The following is a 12,682-nucleotide window of genomic DNA, read 5'->3' as shown; positions in this document are numbered from 1 at the left end:
GGGATGTGCTGTTACCCGCTCATTGTCCTGCTGCGGTTAATATCAGTATAGGGCAGTTGGGGCAATAGGGATGTGCTGTTACCCGCTCATTGTCCTGCCTGCGGTTAATATCAGTATAGGGCAATGGGGGCAATAGGGATGTGCTGTACCCGCTCATTGTCCTGCCTGCGGTTAATATCAGTATAGGGCAGTTTGGGGCAATAGGGATGTGCTGTTACCCGCTCATTGTCCTGCCTGCGGTTAATATCAGTATAGGGCAATGGGGGCAATAGGGATGTGCTGTTACCCGCTCATTGTCCTGCCTGCGGTTAATATCAGTATAGGGCAGTTGGGGCAATAGGGATGTGCTGTTACCCGCTCATTGTCCTGCCTGTGGTTAATATCAGTATAGGGCAGTTGGGGCAATAGGGATGTGCTGTTACCCGCTCATTGTCCTGCCTGCGGTTAATATCAGTATAGGGCAGTTGGGGCAATAGGGATTGCTGTTACCCGCTCATTGTCCTGCTGCGGTTAATATCAGTTATAGGCAATGGCGGCAATAGGGATGTGCTGTTACCCGCTCATTGTCCTGCCTGGGGGTTAATATCAGTATAGGGCAATGGGGGCAATAGGGATGTGCTGTTACCGCGCTCCATTGTCCTGCCTGCGGTTAATATCAGTATTAGGGCAATGGGGGCAATACGGCATGTGCTGTTAACCCGCTCATTGTCCTGCCTTGCGGTTAATATCAGTATAGGGCAATGGGGCAATAGGGATGTGCTGTTACCCGGCTCACTTGTACCCTGCCTGCGGTTAATATCAGCCTATAGGGCATGGGTGGGGGCAATAACGGATGGTGCTGTTACCCGCCTCATTGTCCTTGCCTGCGGTTAATATCAGTATAGGGCAGTTGGGGCAATAGGGATGTGCTGTTACCCGCTCAATTGTCCCTGCCTTGCGGTTTAATAGCAGTATAGGGCAGTTGGGGCAATAGGGATGTGCTGTTACCCGCTCATTGTCCTGCCTGCGGTTAATATCAGTATAGGGCAGTTGGGGCAATAGGGATGTGCTGTTACCCGCTCATTGTCCTGCCTGCGGTTAATATCAGTATAGGGCAATTGGGCAATAGGGATGTGCTGTTTACCCGCTCATTGTCGCTGCTGCGGTTAATATCAGTATAGGCAGTTGGGGCAATAGGGATGTGCTGTTACCGCTCATTGTCCTGCCTGCGGTTAATATCAGTATAGGGCAATGGGGGCAATACGGATGTGCCTGTTACCCGCTCTCAATTGGTCCCTGCCTGCGGTTAATATCAGTATAGGGCAGTTGGGGCAATAGGGATGTGCTGTTACCCGCCTCATTGTCCTGCCTGCGGTTAATATCAGTATAGGGCAGTTGGGGCATAGGGATGTGCTGTTACCCGCTCATTGTCCTGCCTGCGGTTAATATCAGTATAGCGGCAGTTGGGGCAATAGGGATGTGCTGTTACCCGCTCATTGTCCTGCCTGCGGTTAATATCAGTATAGGGCAGTTGGGGCAATAGGGATGTGCTGTTACCCGCTCATTGTCCTGCCTGCGGTTAATATCAGTATAGGACAATGGGGGCAATACGGATGTGCTGTTACCCGCTCATTGTCCTGCCTGCGGTTAATATCAGTTATAGGGCAGTTGGGGGCAATAGGGATGTGCTGTTACCCGCTCATTGTCCTGCCTGCGGTTAATATCAGTATAGGGCAGTTGGGGCAATAGGGATGTGCTGTTACCCGCTCATTGTCCTGCCTGCGGTTAATATCAGTATAGGGCAGTTGGGGCAATAGGGATGTGCTGTTACCCGCTCATTGTCCTGCCTGCGGTTAATATCAGTATAGGGCAGTTGGGGCAATAGGGATGTGCTGTTACCCGCTCATTGTCCTGCCTGCGGTAATATCAGTATAGGGCAGTTGGGGCAATAGGGATGTGCTGTTACCCGCTCATTGTCCTGCCTGCGGTTAATATCAGTATAGGGCAGTTGGGGCAATAGGGATGTGCTGTTACCCGCTCATTGTCCTGCCTGCGGTTAATATCAGTATAGGGCAATGGGGGCAATACGGATGTGCTGTTACCCGCTCATTGTCCTGCCTGCGGTTAATATCAGTATAGGGCAGTTGGGGCAATAGGGATGTGCTGTTACCCGCTCATTGTCCTGCCTGCGGTTAATATCAGTATAGGGCAGTTGGGGCAATAGGGATGTGCTGTTACCCGCTCATTGTCCTGCCTGTGGTTAATATCAGTATAGGGCAGTTGGGGCAATAGGGATGTGCTGTTACCCGCTCATTGTCCTGCCTGCGGTTAATATCAGTATAGGGCAGTTGGGGCAATAGGGATGTGCTGTTACCCGCTCATTGTCCTGCCTGCGGTTAATATCAGTATAGGGCAGTTGGGCAATAGGGATGTGCTGTTACCGCTCATTGTCCTGCCTGTGTTAATATCAGTATAGGGCAGTTGGGGCAATAGGGATGTGCTGTTACCCGCTCATTGTCCTGCCTGTGGTTAATATCAGTATAGGGCAGTTGGGGCAATAGGGATGTGCTGTTACCCGCTCATTGTCCTGCCTGCGGTTAATATCAGTATAGGGCAATGGGGGCAATAGATATGTGCTGTTACCCGCTCATTGTCCTGCCTGAGGTTAATATCAGTATAGGGCAATGGGGGCAATAGGGATGTGCTGTTACCTGCTCATTGTCCTGCCTGCGGTTAATATCAGTATAGGGCAGTTGGGGCAATAGGGATGTGCTGTTACCCGCTCATTGTCCTGCCTGCGGTTAATATCAGTATAGGGCAGTTGGGGCAATAGGGATGTGCTGTTACCTGCTCATTGTCCTGCCTGCGGTTAATATCAGTATAGGGCAGTTGGGGCAATAGGGATGTGCTGTTCCCCGCTCATTGTCCTGCCTGCGTTAATATCAGTATAGGGCAATGGGGGCAATAGGGATGTGCTGTTACCCGCTCATTGTCCTGCCTGTGTTAATATCAGTATAGGGCAGTTGGGGCAATAGGGATGTGCTGTTACCCGCTCATTGTCCTGCCTGTGGTTAATATCAGTATAGGGCAATGGGGGCAATAGGGATGTGCTGTTACCCGCTCATTGTCCTGCCTGCGTTAATATCAGTATAGGGCAATGGGGGCAATAGGGATGTGCTGTTACCCGCTCATTGTCCTGCCTGCGTTAATATCAGTATAGGGCAGTTGGGGCAATAGGGATGTGCTATTACCCGCTCATTGTCCTGCCTGCGTTAATATCAGTATAGGGCAGTTGGGGCAATAGGGATGTGCTGTTACCCGCTCATTGTCCTGCCTGTGTTAATATCAGTATAGGGCAGTTGGGGCAATAGGGATGTGCTGTTACCCGCTCATTGTCCTGCCTGTGGTTAATATCAGTATAGGGCAGTTGGGGCAATAGGGATGTGCTGTTACCCGCTCATTGTCCTGCCTGCGGTTAATATCAGTATAGGGCAATGGGGGCAATAGGGATGTGCTGTTACCCGCTCATTGTCCTGCCTGCGTTAATATCAGTATAGGGCAATGGGGGCAATAGGGATGTGCTATTACCCGCTCATTGTCCTGCCTGCGTTAATATCAGTATAGGGCAGTTGGGGCAATAGGGATGTGCTGTTACCCGCTCATTGTCCTGCCTGTGGTTAATATCAGTATAGGGCAATGGGGGCAATAGGGATGTGCTGTTACCCGCTCATTGTCCAGCCTGCGTTAATATCAGTATAGGGCAGTTGGGGCAATAGGGATGTGCTGTTACCCGCTCATTGTCCTGCCTGCGTTAATATCAGTATAGGGCAGTTGGGGCAATAGGGATGTGCTGTTACCCGCTCATTGTCCAGCCTGCGTTAATATCAGTATAGGGCAGTTGGGGCAATAGGGATGTGCTGTTACCCGCTCATTGTCCAGCCTGCGGTTAATATCAGTATAGGGCAGTTGGGGCAATAGGGATGTGCTGTTACCCGCTCATTGTCCTGCCTGCGTTAATATCAGTATAGGGCAGTTGGGGCAATAGGGATGTGCTCTGTTACCCGCACAGGTTTGTACCCTACTTGTCCGATTGCCATCTTGGAGTCAGGAAGGAATTTTTTCCCCTCTGCGGCAAATTAGAGAGGCTTCAGATGGGGTTTTTTGCCTTCCTCTGGATCAACTAGTAGTTAGGCAGGTTATATATAGGCATTATGGTTGAACTTGATGGACGTATGTCTTTTTTCAACCCAACTTACTATGTTACTATGTTACTTACCTGTCTCTGTTTAGATCACGCGGATACAGAACAAGCACCTGTGGCAGAACTACCAGATCAGGAAGCAAAGTATCGACGCAAAGAATAAGCAATGGGTCAACGAGAAGCAGCTGTTCCACGGGACCCAGGAGCTGACGATCAAGAGCATCAATCAGAACGGATTCAACCGCAGCTACGCGGGAATGAACGGTGAGAGCTGGGAAGGGTTGCTGGGAGTTTCTAATTAGCTAAAAATAAAAGCAATTGAGACTTGGTTGACTTGAAAGCTGAAGATATGAGATATAAAGTGGGGTACACAAACCTCACCCCAAGTAATGACTTGCAGTGTTCCTCACTGGCACCCATATAGGGAGGAGCCATGTTGTACCCCATGACATGACACATGACATCTTTCTTCTTTCCCACAGCGGCTTCATTCGGAAAGGGAACGTATTTTGCAGTGGATGCCGCTTACTCTGCCAATGATACATACTCCAAACCCGGCCCAAATGGGCAGAAATATATGTATTTGGCTCGGGTGCTGACGGGTCTCAGCTGCCTGGGGAACAAAGCAATGATTTCCCCCCCATCCAGGAGTGCGTCGGACCCTACAGATCTGTACGACAGCGCCAGCAATAACCCCGCCGCACCCAACATGTTTGTCATATTCAATGATGTGCAGGCCTACCCCGAGTATCTCATCAGCTTTACCCCATGAGGCACTGTGGGGGGGTTTATGTCCCTCACTCCCAGCTGACATGGGGTATGGCGCCATTAGGGGGGTGGGTAGGAATGTCTGCGGCGGGAGGGGGGACCTCCTCTCTATAATGGATGATGGAATCTTTACATTCAATTATGAACGTTCCAAGCGGAACCATTTTGGGTTATTGCGCACGTCGGATATTTCATTGCCACTTGTGCTGAAGGGGAAGTCGTCTGTTTTGTTTACAAGTCCCTATTGCCACAAATACAATAATATAATTAGGGACTTGCTAACAAAAATCTCTATTTACCTGATGTTGGGTCATGTGTTGTCCCAGGAGGGGGTCAGCGACCCGCCATCTCCACTTGCAGGGCTAAAACTAGGGGTAGGCACTTACCTAGGGTGCAATAGTCGGAGGGGTGCTGGGACCATAGACTCACACCCCCCTCAGGATTTCCATATTGCCATCCAATACAATTCATGCTGTGCCAATGAGTGAGGGGATAGGCCACTCCCTCTGCACAAGGCCACTCCCACTGCGCTTATTTGACTTACACGTGCCTTGAAGGTGCTGGGACTGTACTTTATCCTGTGATGTTTTATACTCAGTGTGATGTGTGCAGCCCCAAATCATCTCCCTCTAGTCATGTGACCCACCCACTCTTATTACCCCTTTCCACTTCTATTAGCCCCTAATCACGTGCCCCTCAGCCATGTTACCTGCAACCATGTACCTCATGTGTCCCCAACCCTGTCTCCCCCAGTTGTGACTTTAATTCTCTGTTATTAACTAGATTTCTATCATGATTATTGTACAGAATTATCATGGCAGCTCCACCCCCTGTGCCATTAGCTTTTACTGTCAAACTGCTGATTGGACGAGCTCTCCACCAATGACAAGGCAGTCAGTAGCTGTGATGGGGGGGGGGGCATTATCATGACAGAAAGGAGTTTGTGGGTTGGGTTGGGTTTGTCTGTTCTCAGCTTTGTTCCCATTGTGTCCAATCAGGGTTTGTATTTACAGCAGAATATATATATAAATCCGCAACATTACAAAGGTTTTTGTTTTATTACAAATAAAGACATTGGGCCTGATTCACTAAAGGGCGATAAAACGTGCGCTATTTATAGCGTGCGCTAAAAAATTTTATCGCGTCTTAATTTTCGCGATTTTTCGCACGATTCACTATAAGCATACTTGTGGTTTTTTATGCGCGATATTGCATGCGTTATTTAACTCGCAAAGACTATTTCAATGCGGTATTTGCCGGTACATGCGCTAAATTACGCGAATAGTCGCCGCATATGAATGGTAGCATAGAAATAGTGTATAAAAATTGTCGCCGCATATAAATGGTGTATATAAATAGTAGCATATAAATAGTAGCCACATATAAATGGTAGTATATAAATAGTAGCATATAAATAGTAGCATATAAATAGTAGCATATAAATAGTAGCCACATATAAATGGTAGTATATAAATAGTAGCATATAAATAGTAGCATATAAATAGTAGCCACATATAAATGGTAGTATATAAATAGTAGCATATAAATAGTAGCATATAAATAGTAGTATATAAATAGTAGCCACTAGTGATGAGCAAATGTGTTCTGGTTTCTTTAGTGAAAAATTAGCAAATCTTTCGAAAGATCCACGAAACGGCAAAAATGTTGTGCGGGCAAAAAAATTGTTGCCCGTGACTATTATTTTTTGACGCTTGTATAAATTTTTGGATATGCGGTGAATTTTTGCGTGGCGAATTTTTTCATGCGTTTTGCCATTGGCGGATTGTTTTGCGAAACGCATGAAAAAATCCGACGCGAAAAAATTCAACGCACGTCCAAAAATTCGCTGCGAATGAGCGCAAATGAACGCACGCCATACACGCCAATACTTGCGGAAAATTACTGTATTAAAAATGACCATTTCGCTGCAAACTGGCGGCTGCGTCACTCTGAGGGAAACACAGACTGAATAAATAACACTGTAAGTCCATATTTTATTGCAAAAAACTCATTTACTGCACTTTTCTATAATTTTTCGCCTGCCTGTAGTAGGGGTTAATTTTCGCATAGCCGAATGCGATATTTAGCGTGCAAAAGTTATAGTGAATCATGCGATCGTATTCTTTTCAGCGCGGAAATTAACGCATGCGGTAAAACTAGTGCGAGAAATACCCCATGCGAAAATGGCGATTTTTTGCACGCGATAATACTATGGTGAATCGCGCGCAAATTATCGCGTCTTTTTTACCGCAAAAAAGCGTGCGATAATTTTTATCGCACTTTAGTGAATCAGGCCCATTGTTTTGTAACTTTTGTAATGTTGTGGATTTATATATATATTCTGTATTTCCCTCTTTGGCCACTAGAGGGTTTCGTCTGCACTTTCTGATTTATAACTTTTGATTATGATTATCCCATATTTTTGTTATATTTTTGTATTTACAGAACTCTCATTAATAAAGGAACTTTCATACATTCTGTGTCTGACCTCATAAAAAACAAAGTGCAACCCCCCTGCCCCAGCTGCTGCCGCTGCACCCCCACAATATACACGTATAAGCGGGGCTGGCAAACAAAATATGGCATAAGCCAAAAGTGACGCTTGTGACCCCCAAAAATGCACAGCTCATAGCCCAGCGCTGATAATTTTAGGAAACTCCTTTTAGTGATAAATCCCCAGAAAGAAATAATGAGGCATGGGGGGGGCAGTAGCAGGGGGGGAGGGGCAAATATACAGATATATTTATATTAGAAATAAAATATCATAGATACAAATATATAGAGGAGTGAGGAGGCTGAAGGTGACTGTGGGGTAAATCAGTGAGATGGGAAGGGTATTGTGAGGGCAAATGCTCTGGAGAAGGGTAAATACACCAATCTGCCCTGGGAAAGGTGCTGCCCAATCAAAAGGGGATACTCTGCTCTGATTGGCTCACACAGCAGAGAATCAGGAAGCTGCTTGGAGGGCAGGGGCGGAGTTAAGGTGGAGCTGCAGCTCTGAGCAGCAGAGGAAGCAGGAAGCTTTAGTTTGGGCTGTGTGGGATGGTCCATTTTTAAAGGGGGGGGGGCTAACTCATTTCCTAATAATTACTATGGGAAATTAATAATCTGTATATTAACCTGAGATATGCCAATATAATTACTACAGGAAATGGATAATCTGTATATTAACCCGAGATATGCCAGTATAATTAATACAGGAAAGAGCATATTAACCTCCAATGTGCCAGTATAATTACTACAGGAAATAGATCATCAGCATATGATTGTTTCGGAGGGACAGGGGCAATAGAAAAGGAGGAGGAGTGTGTCTGTTCATTAAGCAGGAATTAAAAGCAAATATTAAGGAGGAAGTGATGGGGTTAACAGAGGGAGCTGAATCCTTATGGGTTGAGCTTCTCACAGATAGTAAGGAATCTACCAAACTAATTGTAGGGGTATGCTATAGCCCCCCTAATGTAAGCGAAGAGGAGGAGGCCCAGCTCCTGTTGCAAATGTATGTATGTATGTATATATTTATAAAGCGCTACTTATGTACGCAGCGCTGTACAGTAGAATCCATTAATACAAACAGGGGGGTTAAAGATAATGGATAAATACAAAGTACAACAATAAATACAAATGAATACAAGATACAGTTGCAATAAGAGTCAGAAACACAAGATGAAGGAGGTCCCTGCCCCGTAGAGCTTACAATCTATATGGGGGGGTAACTTACAGACACAAATAGGCAAATATAAGTGCTGTAGGTCACAGTGGGTGACATTACAGTATAAGTGCCAGTTCCCAGATCAGGTGCTGGGTGAGTGCTCCAATAGGGAGTCTTTAAGTTTAGTTTTAAAAAGACTGAGGGAGGATTCTCTCCGGGGGAAATCAGGGAGGGCATTCCCAATGTGAGGGGCAGCAGGGCAGAAAGGGTTAAGGCGGGAAACAGCAGTAGTAGTGGGGGGCGCAACCAAACGATTGCTCTGCGAGGAAATAGAAAAGGCTGCTAGTTTGGGGCAAGTGATAATAATGGGGGATTTTAATTACCCTGATATTGACTGGGGCAATAGTACTGCCAGGACAGTAACTGGGAACAAGTTTATAAACTTGCTGCATGACAACTTTATGTCACAGGTTGTTGAGGAGCCAACCAGGAACCTGCTATACTGGATCTAGTGATCTCTAATGGCCCAGAACGTATAGCAAATGTGCAAGTGGTTGAACCCCTGGGTAATAGTGACCATAATGTTATTTCATTTGATGTTTGGTGCAGGAAACAAATTTACACGGGGGCAACAAAGACAATGAATTTTAGGAAGGCAAATTTTAGCTCCTTAAGGGCAGCGCTTCAGGGCATAGATTGGGGCATTATGTTTTCTGATAAAAACACAGAGCAGAAATGGTTGTCATTTAAACTGATATTAAATCATTACTGTTCTCAATTTATTCCATTAATAAGAAAAAGTAGAAGTGTAAGAATCCCCCTATGTGGCTTAACTCTGAGGTAAAGAAGTTAATAGGGAGAAAAAGGAAAGTGTTTAAGAAATATTATTATTATTATGATACAAAGACGCGGGGGGGGGGCTGGCCATAGTATGAGCACAACAGTCTGAGGGACCCTGCGCTAGGCTGATATTTACAGGGGAAAGACAGAAGTTCCAACTGGCACCAGCTGGTTGGCAGTAACATTGCCCGGAGGCTCAGGGGCCCCCCTGCTGTCAGTGGGAGACAAGATGGGGCAGAGGGGCAGGGAGGGCAGAGCTGCAGCTTCAGTAGCTCCTCCCCCTCACACCTTTATACTCTGATGCTTTTCCAAGTCCTGGTAGAGCCGCATGGGGATTGGACAGGCTGCAGGGTGGAGCTTGAACATCCCTTCCAGCTCATCCAATCACCACACAGCTGTACCGGGACTTAAACTTCATGAGGAAATGATTGGACTAGAACTCTGTGTGAGGGGATTTAAGATGGAGGCATTACAGCTCCGCCCTCCCTGCCCCATTCTGTGAGGGAAGCAAAACTCCAGGGGGGCCCCATGACATTCAGCCTTGGGAGCTGCACTCACCTTTGCATGAAATCCTGACACATATTGAGTGTACACTCACTGTCACCCAGCCTGTGCCTCGGGGTATAAGGGGTGACCCCTATATGAGCAACTCTGCTATTTGTAACACAGCCATTCCCTAAGGAATAACCCTGGGAAGCAACTGATCAGTGAAACTCTCCCGAAACAGAAGCAGGAATACCTCCCTAGGGGACGTCATTTGGGAACCCCAAAACATTCCCATCACTCCCTCACCCAGTGAGCTTACACTCTAATAAAACATCATTTTATCTTTTCTCCTAATGATGTTTATTAGGAAAACTTAAATAAGAAGTTTGAAAAAAAGAAGATTCGTGGCAGAGCCAAGAGGGGCCTGGGGGTATTTCCTGGGCAGCAGGTACCCCTTATGGAGAGTCGGACCCTCTCTCACCCCCACTGCACCCCAGTGCAGACACCAGTAGTAGGTACTTGATAGCTACATCCAGTATTACAATTGTTCCATAGAGGTAGTCCCCCAATGAGACTGGGGCTCCCATCAGGGCTTATAATTTGCCTCCCAAAACCATTACCTTCCATTTTGGGCTTCTTCTACCTTATACTTGCCAACTGGGTGCCTAGGGGATAAATATATGGTTGGGTGCTGGGGAGTCAGGGTGTGTCATGTGATCTGTTCAAACCCATCAGGGGTCTCTGGTTGGAGGCCTGGGGGCAGCAGCTCTTATTGGATACACTCCCACTCACTATTGTGGCCCCAGGGGTGGTTAGGTAAGTATAGCTGTTATTTTATATGGGGGGGGGGTCTCTCTCCTAGAGCCACATGTCCCTCGCTACTTCTGGGCCCCTTGGACCCCCAGCCTCCCCCAAAGGCTAACAGCCAGAGCTTGGGCACCTGATGTGGCCCCTGGGATGTGGCCCCTGATGTATCCCCTGGGATGTGGTGCCTGATGTGGCCCCTGGGATGTGGCGCCTGATGTGGCCCCTTGGATGTGGCGCCTGATGTGGCCCCTGGGATGTGGCGCCTGATGTGACCCCTGGGATGTGGCGCCTGATGTGGCCCCTGGGATGTGGCGCCTGATGTGGCCCCTGGGATGTGGCGCCTGATGTGGCCCTTGGGATGTGGCGCCTGATGTGGCCCCTGGGATGTGGCGCCTGATGTGGCCCCTGGGATGTGGCGCCTGATGTGGCCCTTGGGATGTGGCGCCTGATGTGGCCCCTGGGATGTGGCCCCTGGATGTGCCTCTGGATGTGCCTCTTTCCTCCCTAGTCCAGTTATGGGACGGCTGTGTCCCCACAGTCACGCTGTGACAAGTGAAATGGGGATTTATCTGCTAAATAAATAAATGATGAGGGTATCCCCTGTGTATCCCCTGTGTATCCCCTGTGTATCCCCTGTGTATCCCCTGTGTATCCCCTGTGTTTCCCCTGTGTATCCCCTGTGTATCCCCTGTGTTTCCCCTGTGTTCCCCTCCCCTGTGTATCCCCTGGAATCCCCTGTGTTCCCCTGTGTATCCCCATGTGTATCCCCTGTGTATCCCCTGTGTTTCCCCTGTGTATCCCCTGTGTAATCCCCTGTGTTTCCCCTGTGTTCCCCCTGTGTTCCCCCTGTGTATCCCCTGTGTATCCCCCTGTGTTTCCCCCTGTGTATTCCCCTGTGTATCCCCTGTGTTTCCCCTGTATCCCCTGTGTAATCCCCGTGTATTCCCCTGGTGTTCCCCCTGTGTTTCCCCTGTGTATCCCCTGTGTTCTCCCCTGTGTTCCCCCCTGTGATCCCCCTGTGTTACCGTTCCCCCCTGTGTATCCCCTGTGTATCCCCCTGTGTATCCCCTGTGTATCCCCTGTGTTTCCCCCTGTGGTATCCCCCTGTGTATCCCCTGTGTTTCCCCTGTGTTCCCCCTGTGTTCCCCCTGTGTATCCCCTGTGTATCCCCTGTGTATCCCCTGTGTATCCCCTGTGTATCCCCTGTGTATCCCCTGTGTATCCCCTGTGTTTCCCCTGTGTTTCCCCTGTGTATCCCCTGTGTTTCCCCTGTGTATCCCCTGTGTATCCCCTGTGTATCCCCTGTGTATCCCCTGTGTTTCCCCTGTGTATCCCCTGTGTATCCCCTGTGTATCCCCTGTGTATCCCCTGTGTATCCCCTGTGTATCCCCTGTGTATCCCCTGTGTATCCCCTGTGTATCCCCTGTGTATCCCCTGTGTATCCCCTGTGTTCCCCTGTGTATCCCCTGTGTTTCCCCTGTGTATCCCCTGTGTATCCCCTGTGTATCCCCTGTGTATCCCCTGTGTATCCCCTGTGTTTCCCCTGTGTATCCCCTGTGTATCCCCTGTGTATCCCCTGTGTATCCCCTGTGTTTCCCCTGTGTTTCCCCTGTGTTTCTATTCAAAATCTCTGAAAACTGAAAATATCAGGGAAAGAAAAAGAATGATTTGCTGGAAAAAAACAAAAGAAAGTTCTTCTAGAGAAACAAAGTCCTGGGGTATAAAGCTCACAGCCAGGGGCAAATATGTGGGCAGAATAGGTTTCTCTGCAATTCCATGATTATATTTATATATTTGAAATGGGAAATCACTTTCACTTTGGTAAATCTGTTTGTTGCCCCAGCGCCTGTGTGTTTTGCACCGATTCCCCCTCCCTGGAGCCCAAACCGGCCCGGCCCTGGGGCTTTCCCAGCGCAGAGAGACAAACAGAACTGCCCGACCCTCCCTCTGTG

The 12,682-nt window shown here is 48.1% G+C and overlaps 1 protein-coding gene across 1 annotated transcript in view; it reads left to right on the top strand.

The window, feature by feature from the left end:
• The window catches only part of LOC101731378 (protein mono-ADP-ribosyltransferase PARP14), a 44,783-nt gene extending 38,744 nt beyond the window's left edge, over positions 1-6,039 (top strand). Inside the window, exons 19-20 of the mRNA XM_031893890.1 lie at positions 4,270-4,444; positions 4,663-6,039. Of these exons, the coding sequence (XP_031749750.1) occupies positions 4,270-4,444; positions 4,663-4,952 (465 nt within the window). The 3' untranslated portion in view covers positions 4,953-6,039. The remainder of the gene's footprint in view (positions 1-4,269; positions 4,445-4,662) is intronic.
• Positions 6,040-12,682: the final 6,643 nt, after the last annotated feature.

Source organism: Xenopus tropicalis, chromosome 9, assembly GCF_000004195.4.
Source record: "Xenopus tropicalis strain Nigerian chromosome 9, UCB_Xtro_10.0, whole genome shotgun sequence".
Classification (NCBI taxonomy): domain Eukaryota; kingdom Metazoa; phylum Chordata; class Amphibia; order Anura; family Pipidae; genus Xenopus; species Xenopus tropicalis.
Note: the sequence above shows the minus strand (reverse complement) of the source record. Positions and strands in the feature narration are given on the sequence as shown.